This window comes from Amphibalanus amphitrite, unplaced genomic scaffold (genome assembly GCF_019059575.1).
Source record: "Amphibalanus amphitrite isolate SeventyFive unplaced genomic scaffold, NRLGWU_Aamphi_draft 000559F_arrow, whole genome shotgun sequence".
In the NCBI taxonomy this organism is placed as follows: domain Eukaryota; kingdom Metazoa; phylum Arthropoda; class Thecostraca; order Balanomorpha; family Balanidae; genus Amphibalanus; species Amphibalanus amphitrite.
This window is the reverse complement of record NW_024882053.1, coordinates 229,720-250,658: the sequence shown is the minus strand read 5'-3', so window position 1 is coordinate 250,658 and position 20,939 is coordinate 229,720. Positions and strand designations below refer to the sequence as shown.

The following is a 20,939-nucleotide window of genomic DNA, read 5'->3' as shown; positions in this document are numbered from 1 at the left end:
ATTTTGTTACTTTTTGCGCCCTCTATAGCAACCAAATATTGAGCTACGGACTTGAAATTTTGCATGCTGATTCTTCTTTTGATGCCCGAGGACAACTTGTCTCATTTTTTTGAAAAATTCAAATTTTTGAAAAAATCAAATTTTTCTCAAAATTTGGTTTGACATTTTGGACCCCTAAAACTCAATATTTTGAAAATCCGAGATAACCATCTTGTAGAAAATTCAATTTTCTATCGTTTGAGCCCTGAAAATTGCAAATTGCTTCATTTATATATCCTACAATAGGCAGGGGAGGGTCGATGCGAAGCCTTATATTCGCGATGGTGCAAAAACGGGGATGCGCATCGCGCTGAACTTTACAATAGCTTCTACAGGGGCATATTGTGATCGTATTCATAACCGAATTCATTGGGATCACTCACTTGATCCTATATATAGTAAGCTTGCAGCATGTTTCAAAAATATCAGAGGACATATTAAGGATACATTGAATTATATTTTTTTCAAACATGTGATTTCGTGCACCTAATTCTGACGGCATAATAAGATTGCGCTGGTGTTGTAGTTTCCAACCGTAGTCGATTTCTTCTGCTTTTCCCTGCTAGTTTAAGAAATATAGCCTTCAATATGAGGGGTTCTATATCCTACAACAGGCAGGGGAGGGTCGATGCGAAACATTATTTTCGCGACAGTGCAAAAACGGGGTTGCCCAGCGCGCTGAACTTTACAATAGCTTCTACAGGGGCATGTTGTGATCGTATTCATAAACGAATTCATTGGGATCACTCACTTGATCCTATAAAAAGTGAGCTTGCAGCATTTTTCAAAAATATTAGAGAAAATACTAAGGATACATTGAGTTACATTTCTTTCAAACATGTGATTTCGGGCACCTAATTATGACGGCATAGTAAGATTGGGCTAGTGTTGTACTTTCCAACCGTAGTCGATTTTTTCTGCTTTTCCCTGCTAGTTTAAGAAATATAGCCTTCAATATGAGGGTTTCTATATCCTACAACAGGCAGGGGAGGGTCGATGCGAAACCTTATTTTCGCGACAGTGCAAAAACGGGGATGCCCAGCGCTCTGAACTTTACAATACCTTCTACAGGGGCATATTGTGATCGTATTCATAACCGAATTCATTGGGATCACTCACTTGATCCTATATATAGTAAGCTTGCAGCAGGTTTCAAAAATATTAGAGGAAATATTAAAGATGTATTAAATTATACGTTTATAAAAATGTAACTTCGGGCACCTAATTTTGACGGTATAAAAAGATTGGGCTAGTGTTACACTTTCCAACCGTAGTCGATTTTGTATGCTTTTCCCTGCTAGTTTAAGAAATATATCCTTCAATATGAGGGGTTCTATATCCTACAACAGGCAGGGGAGGGTCGATGCGAAGCCTCGACCCTCCGATGCGAAGCCTCGACCCTCAGATAGAGAGAGAGAGAGAGAGAGAGAGAGAGAGAGAGAGAGAGAGAGAGAGAGAGAGAGAGAGAGAGAGAGAGAGAGAGAGAGAGAGAGAGAAGAGAGAGAGAGAGAGAAGAGAGAGAGAGAGAGAGAGAGAGAGAGAGAGAGAGAGAGAGAGAGAGAGAGAGAGAGAGAGAGAGAGAGAGAGAGAGAGAGAGAGAGAGAGAGAGAGAGAGAGAGACAGGGAGACAGGGAGACAGGGAGACAGGGAGACAGGGAGACAGAGAGACAGAGAGACAGAGAGACAGAGAGACAGAGAGACAGAGAGACAGAGAGACAGAGAGACAGAGAGACAGAGAGACAGAGAGACAGAGAGACAGAGAGACAGAGAGACAGAGAGACAGAGAGACAGAGAGAGAGAGAGAGAGAGAGAGAGAGAGAGAGAGAGAGAGAGAGAGAGAGAGAGAGAGAGAGAGAGAGAGAGAGAGAGAGAAGATTGTATCCTTGACCAATTCATGTGTCGGTCATTAATGGAGAAACTGTGAGTGCCGGGAAGTGTGTTAAAATCTTACCAGGAATGACGCCTTTTGAACTCCTCAGTAAACTAAGTGCAGTGTATGCAAATTGCAACATGCATGCATGCATGGTATTAGAAGTCTTGAATTTACATCTTATTGGTGTGGTATCTCGCTAAACGTTGTAAATGAAATGTTTTCACAGTCAGTTGAACGATAACTCGAGCGCAAATAATTTCCAGCGCTCCTGGCGGCCGCCCGGCCCACTGTGCGATGTGGCAGTGGGCCCTGTCACATATACACCGCCATCAAAGCAACGTCCGTGGCTCCCATGAAGGGCGAATAATGGGCAGGCGATGTGGCAGTGGGGCGTGACAGGACCACGCCCTCGTCCAGTTCGACCGCAGTCAATGAAAAACCGGCGAATGAGTCGGAAACCAGGACCTCTCTCTCTCTCGCTCAGTGCTGCAGCTCGCCGGCTGGGAGAAGTTTAGTGAGCACGGCCTGGAGCGCCGTCGGAACATCCTTCTTAACGTCGGAATGTACTACGTATACCGCCAGGAAAGTGGCCGTGTTCTTGATGCCAAGGTAGTAGAGCGGCTGGCAGAACACGGAAAACGATACCGCCCACGTGAGGAGCTGGAGCTCCTCGCTCCCACTGAGGGCGGCGCAGTGCACCCCCTCCACGAAGAGGGCAGCACTACCACCCCGCCGCACGATCACGGGGTATGTATGATGTCCTTCCTCTTCTACAAAAACTGTTTCCAGTTCCTTCAGGGAGGCCACCAGACCTTCGGCGTCGTGGCCTATGCAGAGAACAGAACAATGCGCAATGTTATTCTCATCTATGCCAACACCTAGGCACAGATCACAGCATCAACTCTTACTCGTATGTTACATCGCTACTCAATCACGGGAACAGCTGTCATGTATTGTTTGCACTAAGTATAACTCACTAGATTTTGCACTGAACCAACCAAACACTATAGATGTCTCCTTTCCTGACCATGAAGTAACCGCAAAATCTGAGTCATTTCAATGTACCGAGTCTCACGAAGAGGGTATTTTTCGCCCCAGCACTTGTTTCGATACCGCAGTGAAAACTGATTGGATTGGAGGAAACTGAAGTCATTGGGGGAAGGGAAATGGAAAGCAATTCATTATTTAACCCGCGTCCCGTTGGGGGAGGGGCATTTTGCCCCCCGGTGTTTTTTCGCAAATAGCAAGAAAGCGGCAGCGCGAAGCTCCGCCAAATTTTGGGTACCTTTCCGGACATCAATTTGACACCTTCATCAAAATTTCAGGTCATAGATCACCTTAGGTCAAGAGTTATTGAGGTCAAACTGAGGTCATGTCAAAAATAGTGTCATCTTTACACGCTCACCAAAGTCAGAGTTATTAATCAATCTTTAAGTTATTTGCATGATTTTGTAAAGAAAAGACGGGCCTACAAAACTGCCATCTCGGATTTTCAAAATTTTAGTTTTCTAAAAAAAATATTTCAAAAAATGATGTTTTTTTAAAATAATGAATATTTTTTATATTTCAAAATTTTCAAAAAAAAAAAACGGAACATATGTGTTAGAACCCTATCTAGTGCATGTACACTGAAAATTTCAGGCCGATATCACTTTTGGTTACGAACTTATAGCTCTTAGGTGTTGACCGCCTGGTTGATCAATAGTGCAGACCCATCCAAACTTCAAATTTGGCATTTAAATGACTTCTTAGAGTATCCATGGTACAAATAAGAGTGTTAAAGAGTGTTTTAGTGACTTACGCTTGGAAAAATAACCTAAAAACATGTATCGCACAACTATGCGTAGTCATGTTACACATTTGACCTTGCGTGACCTTGAACTCATTAGACCTTGACTTCTCCTACTGAGTTTTCGCTTCCAAGTCTCAGATACACTTTCTAGACCATTACAGGTGGATTCCTGTCTGAAAGTTGACCTAAAAACATGTGTCGCATGACCATGTTTTTCATGTTTGAAAGTTGACCTTGTGTGACCTGACCTTGACCTGACCTTTGATGTGCACCACCCCTTAGGCCCTTCAGTGAGGTCGTGTGTCTGTCTAAGGGCTTCCCTGATAAAAAGAAGCATCTGGAAAGCTTCATTTCAGCAGGCGTCATAGTAAAACATAGCAAAAATGCGATATTTCACGTTTCACCTCGGTTTGACCTGACCCGTGACCTCGATTTAAAATTTATATGCTTTTGAGAGTTCACCACCAGGTCTACCCAACGCCGTTTGTCGCTTGTCGCTACGTCGCGTGGTTCTCGAGATATCTTCGGGGGCCAAAATGCCCTCCCCCTCCCCCAACGGGGGAGGGTCGCCAGATCCCAACGGGGCGCGGGTTAACCTGGCAGTTACTAGGGTTGTTGTTGCGACGGGAGGGGGCGTTAAACGCCCACGGCCGATAACAGACTCCCGAAGCAATAGGTGCAAGGGGGGAGGCAGGCGGCAAAGGAAAGCTATCAACGAGACGAGTTTATAGCACAATAACAATTTTCTTGAAAGGTCTTAGGTCATGTCAAAGAGCATGATGCGAGATGAACACTGGCGTCTCCTTAGCCGTAGAAAAGGAGATCGGCAGCACCAATGTAACCCAAACTAGCATAATACATTGACAAATGACAGGGAAAGGTGTGATAGGCACAATCAAATGCCAAGCTCAGGTCAAAACGGGTCATGTTAAGTGTGTAAAGGCCTGCGTCACATGCTATCCTACAATTTTGTAGAATTCGATGACGAATCGATGACATCTATTTAGGAAATTTTCCTCAAGATCAGACGAAAAAAAGTTAAAAAGCGTTAACGAGTTAAAAAGGTCAAACTTGAAAGAGTTAACTTTTGATTAAAAACAACTCCTTTGATGCAGCTTGGTGTCTTAATTTCCATCTTTTAACCCTTTGTGAAAGGGGAAGCTATGAATTAATGCGACCTGTCGAATTGGACGTGAGGCGAGGAAAAAAGATGCATGCAAATTACAAATCTATCGGGCAAATTGTTCCCCGACTGTTACTGTCCCTTACCGGGTACGTTGCGAAGAACTTTTTTGAGCTCCCGTAGTGCATCAGCCTGGACGGCCTTGCCGCCCCGAGCGTCCGACTTCAGTCGCGCATACTCTTCCCATATCTGCGGAACAGTGATGAACAATGGTGATAATTATTTTAATTACTAACAGAATATGATGTTGATTGGGGTGAGGAGCACTGACAGAAAGGTTACATAAACAAAACTACCGAAAACATTCCACGCGATTTGAGAATGGACGGATAACGAATATAAAACAGGACAGGACAGAACGAGACTGACGAACAGAGAGGAACTATATAACAATGACTAGGACAAGCTTCACAGACATAGCCAATACATTACTGGAAATTAAACACCAGGCCAACTAAACCCTATTACTGGTGGGCTTTCTGAACCTGGAGTTCGTTTACTGGTGTGTGTGTGTGGGGGGGGGGGGGCGATTCGGCCCCCTTAAGGTCTCTGACTAACCGGCCGATTTCGATGGGACAAACGCCATTCAATTGCCCTCATCGTGAATTATTTGATGTGCTATAAAACAATTTAAAAGTCAAAAATTTGGGTTTACAGTGGCTTTCTCCCCTAATATTTCACGATTTTCACGTTGTCACTAAAAACTCTATGATGTTGTTTTTTATCCAATTAAGATAATGTTTTAGGAGCAGCTACTTGATGAATAGGGCTATGATATATACTCCGGTTTTTATAATATTCGAAAATCAGAAGCGGTCCCAGTATATCGAAATCGTCAAGACGGCCGAAAAGTGTCCAGGAGAAATTGGCCCTGGGGACGACAATGGGCTATACGAAAGGCAAAAAAATTGGCACACGGTGCTCAATAAAAAGTCATCAAATTTCAGGAAGCTGGCTCCAGACGTTTTCTGTCAGATTTGAAAAACTACCGGCGGGGGCCGATCCCCCCCCCCCCCCAGTAATAGGGTTAATGTGTATGTGCACGATTGTGCAGAAAATGGCATGCTAAAAAGGGCAAGCAGGTGCGAACAAAAACGTGACTTATGCCCATTTATGCTCAATCGTGAGGTTTCGTCGACAGAAATTCACAATGCTCTGCATTGTCTTGCAATTATTAGGTAAGATACAATATGTTCAAAGTGTCTTTCACACTTTGAACTCCCCGCTGGATAGGATGATGTTATCAAAATGCCATTTTCAGAAATTTTCAGGGCCAATCTCATTCAAACATTCAGGGGTAACGTCGAACTGGTGCAGAAGGAGGTTCTGTAAGTCACATGTCAATATCCGCTTATGAGCAATCGAGATGATTGAAGGGCCAGATTCACCCCCCCCCCCCCCGCTAGCCGAGCGTGGGCAGTCAGCCATTCGAATTACACATACCTCATTTTCGTTAAAAAGCAGTGGATACTTGGCTTTCACTCCTGCGATGCTTTTTCTTGCGCGTTTGACACCGGCCAGCATCCGACGCCGGTCTGGGAGAGTTATCTTCATCGCTTCCTGCACCTGCGGAGAATCACGCCTTGTCGATAACTTGCCTTACTACTGAATACATTTTAATTTCACTTGAACAAGGAAACACCGCTTTTTATTCTCTTGAGCGTTTTAAAAAGCAGTACTTAGCGCTATTTTACTTTCATCCATATATTGCATAGATATTTTACATTATTGGAGGCCGCAAGACAAGGCACTTGACATGGACACACAAACAGTTGCCAGCCATTATCGTTGTTGCGACGATCAATCACAGACAAAAACGCAGGCACAAAGACGTGACCACAATTATGTATATGTATCAATATCAGCTACAGAAATGACCTATCGAGCATTTAAATACTGAAAAGAAGATTCAAATACGTTTCACGAGTCCAAAGCACATATATGAAATTCGAGTGCAGTGGCCAGGGTCTGCTATTCGTACTTTATACATAATTATGCACAGTGAACAGCCCAGGTAACAATTTTACGTTGTTACAAGGTACTAAGAGGGTTGAAAAAGGGTTGTCACAACGTGCCAATTTTACGTTGTCACAACGTAAAAATGCAGACGCCAGAAAACGTCATTTGAACGTAAGCCGAGTATGCAATTGAATGCCGTCGCAACGTTTCGACAACATCGTATTTACGTCGAGTGAACACTTAAATGGCGTTTGTGCAACGCTTTTATAACTAGCGTATAACCTCTCGACGACCTCATTACGAGCGAGCGCGAAGCGCGAGCGAGTTCTTCGAGGAATACTGGAAAAATCTGAGTATGAGCGGCCCGACACGGCACGGCCCCATTACGCTTTTGACGAACTTATATCTCTGCAGCCGCAGGCCCGATTCACGCGCGGTCTTCCTTGGTGGGTAGCTTCATCCCTTCTGCCTTGAATGAGACTAACCCCGGACCATATACGAGTATGCGTGATGAATGTAGCACGTGGCACGTGCAGAATGAAGGATGTTATGAACATGTTTTGTGTTATATCTCCAAAATGGCTTGGCCGTTTGTGCTCAATTTTGATGTGTGGCTAGACATCACGTGCAATATGCATGGCCCATCTGTAAATTTCAGGATTCTTACCCCGTAATGCAGAAACGGTTGAATCTATCGAGTTCCAATTTGTAGGTATTTGTAGGTTGTTTAGAGCGGCAGCGAGGAGCATAATGTAAATTAAAAGTAGCATAAATATGATAATGACAGTCTCCTCGGAAACTATACATATTTGAGTTAATTTCGTTTTGCTATTTACATCAAACATCAAACATTTGGATATGCTGCAAAACGCTGATGGAAGATTCGGTCGTCACCACTACAGAAATTAACTCAGGTCTGAGCACCAAAAATGACAGAAATATTTGCGAAATGATTGTTGACGACGCTTCCAAGACTTTTTCCGCTTCTAATAAACGATGTATAGGAGTCGAATGACCTGGTGGGGGGGGGGGGGCATCCCCGATATTCCGAAGGTGGCGCCGATCACAGGATGACCAATGATGAATAATCAGGGACCAAACAACAAAGCAATTACAAAGCAATTCCTTGTTGGCTGTATGCCAGGAAATGGGGTTAAGGCTTTACACGTACCTGGCTTTCGTTGAGAGTGCCCTTCTTCATGTCGAGTACGCACTCGTGCACCTTCATCCCGTCCACACGGGAGATGTCTGGGAGGAAGTTGGGAAGCTTCTTCGGTGTCTTCTTGCGCTGCTGAACCTCGAGGTCGTCGCATGCTTTCCTCTTATTCTTGAACTTATTGATCAGTGACTCCTTCACAAGTTTCTGTAACATGCACACCATACCAATATTTTGTTAGTAAATATACCTACAAAAAGTTGCCAGCCATTAACGCTGTTGCGACGATCAATCACAGACAAAAAAAAAAAAAAAACGCAGGCACAAAGCCGTGACTACAATTATGTACATATATGTATCACTATCAATATCAGCTACAGAAATGACCTATCGGGAATTCAAATACTGAAAAGAATATTCAAATACGTTTCTCGAGTTCAAAGCACATATGCGAAATTCGACTGCAGTGGCCAGGGTCTGCCAGTGTCAGTCACGGTATGACAGCTGCTGTATGTGTTATGACAGGTCTGAAAGCGAGCTTACTCAGTACCTACATGCTTGGCCCGGCACCAAGCCAGACTTGGTGTCATATTCCATAGATGATATTTGAGTTTATTGCTGGGCTTACAGATCTACTGGGTTGATAGTGGTGGGGGGAGGGGGCAGGCCTGGCTTGATATTTTAAGGGGATCTCAACATCTTTTGTCAATTGACTTCGGCTTGTACTCGTTCATTATACAGCAAGCAAATGAACAGAACAAACAACGGAAATAAAAGAATCAGTAGATCATTACATGTCGGTGGCTAATATATTTGCTCAGTTCGCGCACTGGACAATGGAATCGGCGACAGGAGCGTGTAACATTGGAGATTGGTGGGGACGTTGACTATGGTGAACAGTGATAACACTGAGTTGACGATGAGAGAAAGACATTTTATCACATGATTTCCAGAACTCACCAGCCGGTCCGACAGCCGCAGTCCTTTCCCGAACCCAGGGAATTGTTCTGCGACGTCAGCTGCGATAGCGTCTACGTTGTTCAGGTACCTGTTACAGAAAATCATATCAGCGAATGCATTCCGACACAATGAATGGCACAGTGAATTCAGCGTCATGTCTCATAAAACGTACAGTTTAGAATAGAGATGCAAAATGAGAGTAAGTACAGGCACCGCGTTGTGAAAAATTTCAGGCACGGCGTGCCTGAAGCGATGTCTGGCCGCGGAAAGTGTTGGGCTCAAGCTGGTCTAAGCAAGTAAACAACTTCATGAAAGTCGCTTGCGATGAAGCAAATGTATCAGACTTCGTGCCTCTTTCACACTCTTCTGCATCGAAACAATTAGGCACATCCCCTTAACCTTCTACAATGGCTCACCATTAGTGGTCCTATGTTCCCCCCAAATTGAAATGTCTAGCTCATAAGGGATGCACGATTTCCACATGGTAGCATAATGTGCAATGTGCATGCACATTTTTAGGCTCATTGAAATACATTTAGGGGTCGCAGAAAACATGCAACATCCCTGGGATATTAAGTAAAAAGGCATTTACGATGGGTATATCACTGCTTGTAGCCCCACGTACAACTTTCGTAAATAACTTTTCTAGGCTTTTCCAATACAATAGCAGGTTCATGAAATGCCAAGGAGACTAGCTGCCAGGATGCTTCGTTGCTCTTTTGTTTGTTTGTTGGGAAGCAGCGGGACGGTTGCCCCATTCCGGCAGTCCATCCAATGACTGAGGTACGAGTTTACTGTTAAAAACTATGTTGGGCTTCACAGATTATCGTTTTCATACCTGCTGCGACACGTCTTCGTGTACTGTTCATACACAGCAGCCATTATGTCTCTTCGCTCTCCTTTGCTGTGGTCACCGCCGTTTTCCATAGTCTCGCGGACGGATGGTGGAAGCGCTTTCGTGTCCAGGACGAACACCTGCCGGCTAAGAAACAATTACGTCATATACCAATGGCAAGCCACAGCAAATGGTGGGTGAAGGCTGGCGGGTGAATAGGGGGGGGGGGGGGGGTATCACTTTATACAGGAAATCTGTCACCATGTTTATTGGATTGGATATTTATAGTGTTGCAACCCAAGAACACGAATTAATATTGCATTACAAACGATACAAATCAAAAGAGTAATGCACCTGTCTTCTTGTTTTCAAATTGTACTCTTAGTCTCTTAGAGCATGAGTATGAACAATATTGAAAGAAGTCGGCTTCCCAATTGTTGTTTCCATGTTACAGCACATACCAGATGATTAGCACATATATACCTCGCACTGGTCCCGGCGTCCTTGCTGGACTCGTTGTCACTGGTCCCGCCGTCGGTGAGAGCAAGCGGGTCCTGTGCCGTTTCGCCGACGGCAGAACTCACAGAGGAAGAGCATGGCACCAAAAGGTCACTGAAAGAAACGAATAGCAATGTTGAATCTTCAATTCATGGCTATGGAAGTATACCGACTTTGTAGCAGTGGCACACCGGGGACGGTATGGTGTTTGTAATGTAATGATACCATTAATTAAATAATATAGTCATTAATTAAACAATATAACAGACAACGAAAAAACTCTCAGAAGAGAATTTCAGCCTGTCGCCAAAATGTGTGTGATAATTAGAGATACACAAAGTCCCCATACCAAAGCCCCGCACCGGCTCCGCCCCCGCTCAGACCTTGGTGTGACCCGACCACGACCCGTAACGGTGACAGTCAGGCCTGTGCACCACCAAGGCCCTGCCACCCGGCGTCTAACAGTGTGACCACATGGGCAGGGAGCCCGACACAGCCCGGCAAACACTTCATGCGAGACCCACTCTGCCCCGCCGGGCCTAAGTCCATGCCCCGCGCCAGGCCTGCGGGCTTCAACTTTGCAACTCTAGTACTCTAGTGATAATTAACATTTCCGGATGGTAATGAAAGACAAAGGTAAATCAAAAAGGAAAATGAATATGTTAGTAGGGTCGTACAAAGGACTTACTCGATCACTGCTGAATCCTTGGAACAGGAGGGAGTTCCCAAGGCGCCAGGAGAAGCTGTCATCGTCAGGACGGGGATGGTGTCGGCCGTGCTGAGACATCTTTGGATGAATGACACTGGTGGGCTGGAGACTTGGACGGGGACAAGGCGAATCCGTCCGCCACATGGTAGGTCGTCTACTGGGTTATCGATGCGAACATACAATTCGGACTCCTTGTGGTAAAGCTCTAAGCAATAACTGCCAGACAGAGAAAACGCCTCTTTTGCGGCCGCCAAAACATCACCCTTATTCTTCACAGTCACAAGTCGGTTGATGTCGTGTTGCTGCACCACGTAGGTCAGCATGGCGATCGTGGTCCTGTAAATATTCGAATTACACATTTAGCCACAAAGTCTGTCGCGGCCAGGGTTGGGCTGGAAGCCGTGCCGAAGCCAGGACGGTAATAGGAAGCCAAAACCGAAGCCGAAACCAATGGCTTCCAAAATTATAATTTGGAAGCAAAAACCGAGGCCAGTGACATTCAGACCTGAAACGTGGGAAGCCGAAACCACAGGCTAGACTTCGAAGCCGTCTAGCTTCGGCACAGAAGGAGCACGTTACACACGCTCGTTTACAACACGCTCGTTCTCTAACTCATATTTTGGCAAAAACAGCGGATTTGAGCTATGACTTTGACTTTGCATCCCTGATTTACCGCATTTTGCGGTCGTATCCCGCGCAAGTGCACGTTGCAAAATGCAAGCATAATCACTGAAAGTGGATGCTCCCAATGTAAAGATATAAATGTTCATCACACTTACCTATCGTTCTACAGCATCCCGTAGCCGGGTATCAGCCTCCGAGGAACGGCATAGTGGTGGTCATTGATCCAGTACGTGCCGAGGGGCTGGGGATCAACGAGACTCGCACAGTCGAATACATCATATTGATCTGTTCCAGAAATGATAAAAGCTCCCAAGGATGTGTCATAAATGGCCACCTGGTGCTGCACCAGGAATTGTTTGTCCGACTCAACGCTGCTTGGATGTTTGCAAATGCAGATAATCACAGCGACACCAGTGTGCAGCAGCAGAGCTTCACCCGCGCAGTACTTCTCGCCGTTTATTAGCGCCTTTTTGAAAAGCTGTGCCCCTCTCGTCAATGCAGCAGCCGCTTCCGGAACCTCTCCCCTGAAAGGTTGCCCGCCGCTCATACGACCGCGTAGTTCCATTGCATCTGCGACACTCCTGAATGAGCTGAGCAAGTTACAGGGTAGCGACCACCTAGAACGCACAGCTGTTCCCATGTTCGTCTGTGCCCAATGTCACAGATACAGGATCAACCGTTTCAAACTCCTTGACAGCTGTGCGTTCTAGGTGGTCGCTACCCTGTAACTTGCTCAGCTCATTCAGAGTCTTGAGTTTATGATAATATTCTTCAAGATGGCAGCATGGTGCCTCCCCACATAAGCTCAGACACTCTTGGATGACTTCTTTCGAAAAGTCCTCAATGAACTCCAGCACAGCATGGCAGCTATTTTCGGTCACATTTTGGGCGCGGAGTTTGATTATGAGTCCTAACAGTTGTTTTCTCACATCGTGAGCACCAGGGTCGTCTTCAACCTTGTCACCAGAGTCAGAATCAATCTCGACACCAGTTTCTTGTTGATTTTGAGACGAAGATGTCTCTGGAGCATTTGAAGCACAACCAGCAGCTTCAACCGGAGAACACTTTCTAGACAAAACATGATCTTTCCAATACCGAACAGTGGTGAACTTCTTGCGACACATCGGGCAATCCACGTGAAAATAAGGGTCTGATCCATGTCGTCGCAAATGCAGGCAAAACTCTCTCAAGTCTGTGTCAGTGTGGTGACACAAAGAACATGATAGCTTCACATTCATCTGAAACCAATAAGTGCAAAAACATTCTGAGCCAATTGTAAATTCGCCTAACCAAGCATACAGAATTAGCAACACCAAGGAAAGGATCATTAAACGAAGGAAATGAATTTCGTTCGTTATGATCCTTTCGATCATAAGGGCACAACCCCAAATAATATTCAATAAAATATGAACTACGGGGTCTTCTGCCTACAGTCATGTGGGCAAACGCACCAGTGATGTCATTTATAGAATTTAGTGAAAATGGTACCAGTCACCACTCAAACCCAGGGCGGTGACCCCACGGCGAAACAGCTTCAGCGCCAGTACCATGAACAGCTGGAACGCTTTACCTGCCGAAGTTGTGTCCGCTGACTCGCTCGACATTCTAGGCGCGACTTGACCGCCATTGGAGGAACCTGATATTTAACATACCACAGACCTAGAGCCCTGATTGTTCATTGTCCTTGAGCATTCTGTCATTGTCAACATTTGGACAGTCCTTGAACTGTCCAAATATTCCTCAAATTTTGATGTATTACAAAGTGAATAGTTGTTGCTACAAACAACCAAAAATCTAGTGATATAAATTATTCCCCGCTTCATTTATAGCTTGGTTTGTGAAAAATTTATGTTTGAAGTTGTGAGCAGACTTGTGCCAAGATCCCAAAAAGATCCGAGATCCAGGATCCGCTGGATCCAAGATTTGGGATCTTGGTGGTTCCTGGATCCAGAATTTCAGATTTTGTCGAGGGATCCTGGGGATCTTGGATCCAGCATTTCAGATTTTGTTGAGGGATCCTGGGGATCTTGGATCCAGCACTTCAGATTTGTCAAGGGATCCTGGAGATTCTAGATCCTGCAGTCTGCACTTCAGATTTTGTCGAGGGATCCTGAATCCTGAATTTTCAATTTGTCGAGGGATCCTGGGGATCTTGGATCCTGCATTTTCAATTTGGCGAGGGATCCTGGGGATCTTGGATCCTGCATTTTCAATTTGTCGAGGGATCTTGTGGATCTTGGGTCCTGAATCAACCTTAATTTGTTTGGAGGGTTTGCATTATGACTCCTCAGTTGAAGGTTTAGGTGATATTTGGCATTGGATGCTATATTCTAAGTTGCAATTGGATGTTAGATTATGTGCATACACCCTCACATGTACCTTGATGGTACATGTTGTTACTTCAGTGTTAACTACTTACTGCCAAGCACTTAGTAGTGAGTATACTGAATGAAGTGTCAGCAGTACCATCCAAATATTGAGATAGTATTATTGAGAGTGAGTGACTGAGTTCTAACTCATGAGGTTGGTTGTGGGATTGATAACCAATAGCCTGGCACTGGCTACCTACTGAATATGTTATGACTGAATGATCATGAATGATTTAAGATCTATTTTGCTTTGCAAATAGCAATAAGAGAAGCCACAATGTAGGAAATATCATAAGCAAGGACTGTTCATCTTGTTGTTCTGATGATCATGGATGCTACATTTTACTAGGATCATTGTTCATTATGTCATTTGGCTATTATGCTCAATGAACCTAAAATTTACTCTGGTTTTTATCATTAGGCTTGGGCCTCAGATTCAACTTTTGATCTACCATATGAGCATATGACATTACACTTGAACAATTAACAATTAAGAACTCACTCAGATGACAAGTCCTCAGATCTAGAGTTCTCAAAGGCCATAGTTTACTCACAAGTCATAGCTGAACTAACCTCTGTGATTCTATGAAGTGTTGACTGACGAAAGACTGATGAAGAACTTTCATGCTAAGTATAATGTTTCAATTTTCCAACAAAATATTTTCTCGAAAAAATAGCATTCTGCCCAAAACCCCAAAAAAGTTAATGTATGCCTCTCACATGGCAGCCCTGTGACCATGAGAAGTCCTGTGATCATGGACGAAGGTATTTCTTTATCAAGGCAATGCATAATTTCGTCGATCGTTAAACTGTAGATTAATGTTAAACTGTAGATTAATTTTAATCGTCGATTGACATTAAAATAGGCTTGGTCAAGTTGTATTACTAGTTATCAGTGATAACTAGCACGGGGTGATAACTTATCACCCCGTGCTCTGTTTGAGACTGGCATAAACCATCGGCGATTGGCGAAATATACTGATTCCACGGGTCAATAAATTCCTCCGTTCATGATCTTATTACCAAATTTACTTACCAAATTTTAGTCACAGCAAGGCAATAGAATACCAGCAAGGCAATAGAGTCACAGGGCTGACATTAGGGGCGTACGCGGCGCATCAACAGGAAGGTACTGGAAAGTATAAAGTGCAGGGAAAATTGCCACCCGAAAGTAAACATAGGCAAGGTCACCACCAGGGTATATTGAGAGACGGTCACCACCGCCGTGCACCAACCTCCGATTGTAAAATGTCAAGGCCATCTATAGCATAGGCTATGTATTATCACAAAGTCGAGGTGGGTATTAATATGACGTCACAGGTACAAGGGGTCTAACGCAAGGTGTGGTAGTCCGAAGAGATGGGTAATCCAACAGGCATACCAATCAGTACACGGTACTCCAATGACGTCCTTGATTTTAGTCTTATAAGTTTATGGCAAAGTATTATAAAGCAAATATTTTCTTTGCGTCCATGCCATTTTCGAGGAGTGACTTTTGTTTACAGTGCCAACATCACAGCTGCTGATTGAAGGTTATATACATCAGCTGAATTTAGCATGCAGCGATTGAATTATTGGCTCCAGTTTTGCTTTCAGAGATTAAAATCATTTAGTATTCAACAACAATAGATCTAGAAGCTTTTTGTTGTGTAATGACTAGCAAACTTCATTGCAGGTTTTGTCTGGAAGCGTGCCAGGTGAGGGAAAAAGGAAGGAACACCCTATATATGAAAAGCAACATATTGTTTAGCCTCATTAGGACCAAGGAAGACCATCCATTCCAATCCTTCATAGGACAGGCAGAGGCAGGTGCTGCGAGTCTGGCATTTTGGTGATTGTCAAATCATGTTCCTTTCCTTAAAATAGCTTCTGATTTTGTTGAGGCATAATATTAACAATGTGAGTTTAACTTTATGCCCACAGGCTTTTGGAGCCTGCTGCACAACCTGATTATGCTAGATTTAACTTGAATCGTATCAGCATAGACAGATACTTAACAAAACATGCCACAAGTAAACAGATGGTAATAAGGAACTGCCATAATAATTTCTGACCTGTCATGTAATAACAATTGACAAGGCCCACCACATCCAAACAGTTATCAGTTCAATGATAAAAAGGGAGACCAGAATAAATAGTCATGCTTCTTTACATCAATGATTGACTTCATCACCTCTAAGGCTAGTTTTTGTGCAAAATCCAAGGAATTTTGGTTCCTTAAGTTTTGACATACCAACATAGACATATACTTACCAAAACATTCCACAAGGAAACAGATGAAATAAGAAATGAGCCTAAGTCACCATCAATTTTTTAGCTGTCATGTAATGACAATGGACAGGGTCCACCACAACCAGACAGTTATCAGTTTGGTAATAAAAAAGTGGAGCAGGACAGATTCATGCTAGTCATCATCATTCATCTATGATTGATTTTATCACCTTCAAGGCTTGATTTTGTGCAAAATGCAAGGTATTTTGGTTTTTCTGAAGTCTTGATGTTGCGTGGGATCCAGGGGATCTTGGATCTTAAGGTTCTGACTTTGCGTGGGATCCAGAGGATCTTGGATCCTAAATTTTGTTTCGCGCAAGATCCAGGTATTCTGATTTTGCATGGGATCCAGGGGATCTTGGATCTTAAAATTTCCCATTTTGCGTGGGATCCAGGATATCTTGGATCCTGAAATTCTGATTTTGCATGGGATCCAGGGGATCTTGGATCCTAAAATTCTAGTTTTTGTGTGGAATCCAGGGGATCTTGGATCCTTAAATTCTGACTTTGGATGGGATCCAGGCCCCAGGGGGATCTTGGATCCTAAAATTCTGATTTTGTGTGGGATCCAGTGACCAGTGGATCTTGGATCCTGATTTTTGGCCCAGGCACAAGTCTGGTTGTGAGTAACAAACATTTTTACAGAAAATCTGCTTATTTCAGTTGCATTCATTTCAATTTTAGGTGCGTGAGTTATAAGTTCCTACTGTGTCTGTGAGTGAATCTTTCAACTTCCATGCCGGGTTCAAAGACTACTGTGTCTTTGAGTGAATATTTGAACTTTCATGCCAGGTTCAAAGACAGACGAATGTTTATTGCAAATTAATGCAAAGGCGTAGGAACGTTGGAGCTCTATATACTCTGGGAACTTCACGCCTGATGGCTATGCGCCTTAACCCACAAAGAAGAAGATGGGAACTTCACGAATAGCTACCTAGTGGACAGTCATCTGCTAGCTTTGGCGTTGACTACTAAAAAAAATTGATCTTTTTATCCGAGGTAGTGTACACTGAGACAGTGAGAAGCGTTTGTCACTGTCCGCCAACTCACAGCCCAGCCCAGTCGAGTCGAGTCTATAAACTGAGCCCAGTCCAGTCGGGGTTCGTTGAATATCACTATATATGTTGCCCCAAGCATACCCGTTTGAAACATTATGCTATTTCAGTTTTACTTGATATTCACTTAGCCGCTATTATTATGCATCTTACTGAACAGGGCCACCGGCCAAGACCATTGGGCTACTTTCGTGAACACAAATCATTACTCCCTTACATAGGCATAGGAACAGGGAGGGCAGAGCAGCAATGGCCCCTAACATTTAGCCCAAAAATTTCCTAAAATTTACATTTCTTCAAAACCAAATGCAGTGATTGATTCCTCAGGTTGAGATGAGTCCAAAAATGCAGAGAAAGTTGGTGTGCGTGTTGGGTGGGTGGGTTGAACTTGGGTTCACCTTAAAATAAGACCCAAAGTTTCGCTGAAACTGTTCGCCCCCCCCCCCAACTTTTGTGATGTTCCTACGCCTCTGCTTCTTTATTTTTCAAATTGTTGATAAAAGACGTGCAGAGCATGCTTTTCAAAAATGACCTTATCCATCTAGGAAAAATATTAACTGTGATTTCTTTATGCTAAGATTGTGTACAAAAACTTACATTGAAATCAAGGAGAAGGTAAATCACAAAAAAAACTTAATCATTCATTGTGAATAATTTATTGAAAGGCGAATATTTGGTTGGAGAGCAAAATTATTCAGCAGAAAATGGTCAAATTCCAACACTGAAGACTTTGGATTTGAATAGCATGTATCACTTGCACTTCCATGTCCCCCTCAACCAGGTGCAAAATATCTTAAATGGGTGACAAGTTGTGGTAACACTGAAATACCTTGCACAAAAAATGAATGGTTGCCAGCAAGTAGCACAAGCATAAAATGTAGGTAGGTACGTACCTACCAAACATGTGCAAGTAACTGCAAGTAACTAACATAAGCTCAGTATTAGATAGCTGATAAAATGCATCCCACCCACACAAATAAATATTTCATCATAATCATATTGGTCCCATCACAATGCATGATTACTCACCGTCTTCAGATAAAAGCCGAGCACTGTAGCGTCAGCAGACGCAGCGGACCCAACACTCCCAAGGCACCGCGCGCGGTAATATGGCGACCGTTGTGCCCGACCGTTGGCGTTACTCGGCCGCAAATCTTCCACGTCAGGGTACTGTACCCGGCATCCAAGAGTACCCTAACATCCGGGAACATCCGGGACTTTTAGTCCCGCGGATGTTCGGCGGCGGGTACAGATAACGGGCCAGGCGGATACTTCCTGCAAATATGTGAGTGTATCCCGTGTCGGCGGGTAATGGTGACGCCCAATGCGTGTACTGTTCACTCTCCGATCGCGAGTCATTTCTTAACCCGCTTGTCGCTGATTACAACAACGCATTCGAAGGGTCTTTCATTGCAAAAAGCGGGTAGTATGAATAATAGTCGAGTGTTTTACCTGATACTTTCCCAACCCGCAAGTATCAACCCGGTTACAAAGAGTGAACACGTGTGGCACCACTCCTATGGCACGGATTCACCCACCAACGGCGAGTCGACTTGTTTTCAGTGTACCTTTGGCATATCTCCAACTTACTCTCCGACTGCACTGTACCAGTCTACTCCTTCCCTCTGCCATAGAAACCTCTCACTGCCTCGTTACCCAGTATTACCTAAGCGGGAAATCTAACAGTAGCCGGTACCACTGGCGGAAAACGTGCATATGCCCTGCGTACGTTACGGTGTGTCCCTCTTATTATTCCGGTCTGGACGTGTGTTTAGAGAAGTGCATCCAGTGTTCTAAAATTGGATATTGGTTGGGTGTGCCGATGAAGAGGAAAAATCCTAGGATGAGAAAAAAGAAAGTAAATAACTGAAGTATTTTTGCAAAATGGTGTAATGCCAATTTTTATGCCAACTGATAAACCAGGATTTCATGTCAGGATCTTGACAGGGTGTGGAACAAAAGAATGTGGATGCATCAATTGTCAAGTGACATGTGAACTGGCTGTTGGGAATACATGAAACTCTTTTCAGAGATGAAGTTAAGTCAGTCATTCATATTTTAGGGATTAAAATATTTCCCCATTAGGTGTGATTTGCCACCAAAAAGTCTGAAAAATGGAACACTGAGTGCATCTGTGTCTCATACAGTCATGCTGGTAAACATTACGCCATAGGAGACGGGCAAACAAGCCGTCTGCGCCTCACAATGCCCTGTGCCAATATTGGTGGAGTAATTATTGGCGCTAACTCGTAAGAACGCGAATAACAGAAACGCATTATTTATCCAACCTAATCGTAATCTCAAGTCCTAATTGCTGCTGCACGCATGAACCTAATCACTAGTTCTCGTATACACTCCTAGCAGACCTTGAACCGCTCTTGATTTAATCAGATGATCTAGAACCAATTAGTGCGCACCGATCTGTCGTCTGGTTGTGATCCACCGTATCATATTAAATTACTGAATGCTCAAACGGAAATGACTACTTAAAACTCGTTCGATAGCTTCTGATGGGCTACTAGTTACCTATACAAATTATCTTTATAGAGTGCCAGAATATTGTCAAAGGGATCCCTAGCCTTTCATAGAAAATCTAATTTAAATCATCCCATCAGCAGTAAACAATGCACATCAACGAACTGCAGTCCTAGATATCATATAGCATGTCATATTTAAAATTATGTATTAACTGTTTACGTTCTTATCCCGTGGCAACTTTTCACAACTAACCATGTTCCTACACGATGACCTTCACCTACCGTACGCGCCCCAATTACGGTTAGCCCACTGCCCTACTGCGGCCGCTGCTCCACTCCCGACGCTGCTCTCATGTGCCATCTAGCGGCGCACGGTCCCGCGTCGCGACCGACGCGTGTCTGACTGGCCGGGCAGGGGTGCGGCTAATTGTGGGCTACGCTTTTGCGAAACCGCCAAGTTGCAGCCCAACTCGACCAAAGCGAGATACCACCATTAGCCGCACCCCACCTGTGGCGGCCGTGCCAAGCCGACGCATGCTGTGACGTCACCGGGTAGGAGAAGATAACGTACCAACTCAGACCGACTCAGATAGACTCAGAACCACTCAAACTGACTTAGACCGACTCAACCGACTCAAATCGATTCCTATCGACTCAGGCAGACTCAGAACGACTCAGGCAGACTCAAACCGACTCAGCAGACTCAAACTGGCTCGACCAACTCAAACCGATTCAGATCGACTCAGATAGACTCAGAACGATTCAAACTGACTCAGACAGACTCAACCAACTCAAATCGATTCCGATCGACTCAGACAGACTCAGAACGACTCAGGCAGACTAAAACCGACTCAGGCAGACTCAATCTGACTCGACCGACTCAATCCGATTCAGATCGACTTGGACCGACTCAGATAGATTCAGAACGACTCAAACTGACTCAGACTGACTCAACCAACTCAAATCGATTCCGATCGACTCAGACAGACTGAAAATGACTCAGACAGACTCAGATAGACTCAAACCGACTCAGGCAGACTCAAACTGACTCGACCGACTCAAACCGATTCAGATCGACTCAGACCGACTCAGATAGACTCAGAACGACTCAAACTGACTCAGACAGACTCAATCGACTC

At 44.2% G+C, this 20,939-nt stretch overlaps 1 protein-coding gene across 7 annotated transcripts; it reads right to left on the bottom strand.

The window, feature by feature from the left end:
• Positions 1 to 1,825: 1,825 nt before the first annotated feature.
• Positions 1,826 to 18,880, bottom strand: LOC122393868. 7 transcript variants are annotated; one of them, XM_043390294.1, is made up of 9 exons: positions 11,784 to 12,200; positions 10,984 to 11,340; positions 10,281 to 10,409; positions 9,801 to 9,944; positions 8,963 to 9,050; positions 8,018 to 8,209; positions 6,331 to 6,453; positions 4,974 to 5,076; positions 1,826 to 2,739 (listed from the first exon to the last, which is right to left on the bottom strand). In XM_043390294.1, the coding sequence occupies exons 2-9, from the start codon at positions 11,325 to 11,327 to the stop codon at positions 2,393 to 2,395; spliced, it is 1,470 nt and encodes a 489-aa protein (XP_043246229.1). In that variant the 5' UTR covers positions 11,328 to 11,340; positions 11,784 to 12,200; the 3' UTR covers positions 1,826 to 2,392. The 7 variants fall into 7 exon arrangements, with proteins under 7 accessions (XP_043246229.1, XP_043246234.1, XP_043246230.1 ...); XM_043390299.1 differs by lacking the exons at positions 10,984 to 11,340; positions 11,784 to 12,200 and adding an exon at positions 18,862 to 18,880; XM_043390295.1 differs by lacking the exons at positions 10,984 to 11,340; positions 11,784 to 12,200 and adding an exon at positions 18,353 to 18,482.
• Between the last annotated feature and the right edge of the window lie 2,059 nt (positions 18,881 to 20,939).

Bases quoted from the DNA above. Each gene is read 5' to 3' on its own strand.
- LOC122393868 (XM_043390293.1), bottom strand. From the start codon at position 11,363: ATGTGTAATTCGAATATTTACAGGACCACGATCGCCATGCTGACCTAC. The intron at 9,945-10,280 runs GTATATATGTGC...ATTGTTTCTTAG, and splicing joins GACGCCGGGACCAGTGCGAG to CCGGCAGGTGTTCGTCCTGG. The intron at 2,740-4,973 runs GTAAGGGACAGT...TTCTCTGCATAG, and splicing joins AGTTCTTCGCAACGTACCCG to GCCACGACGCCGAAGGTCTG.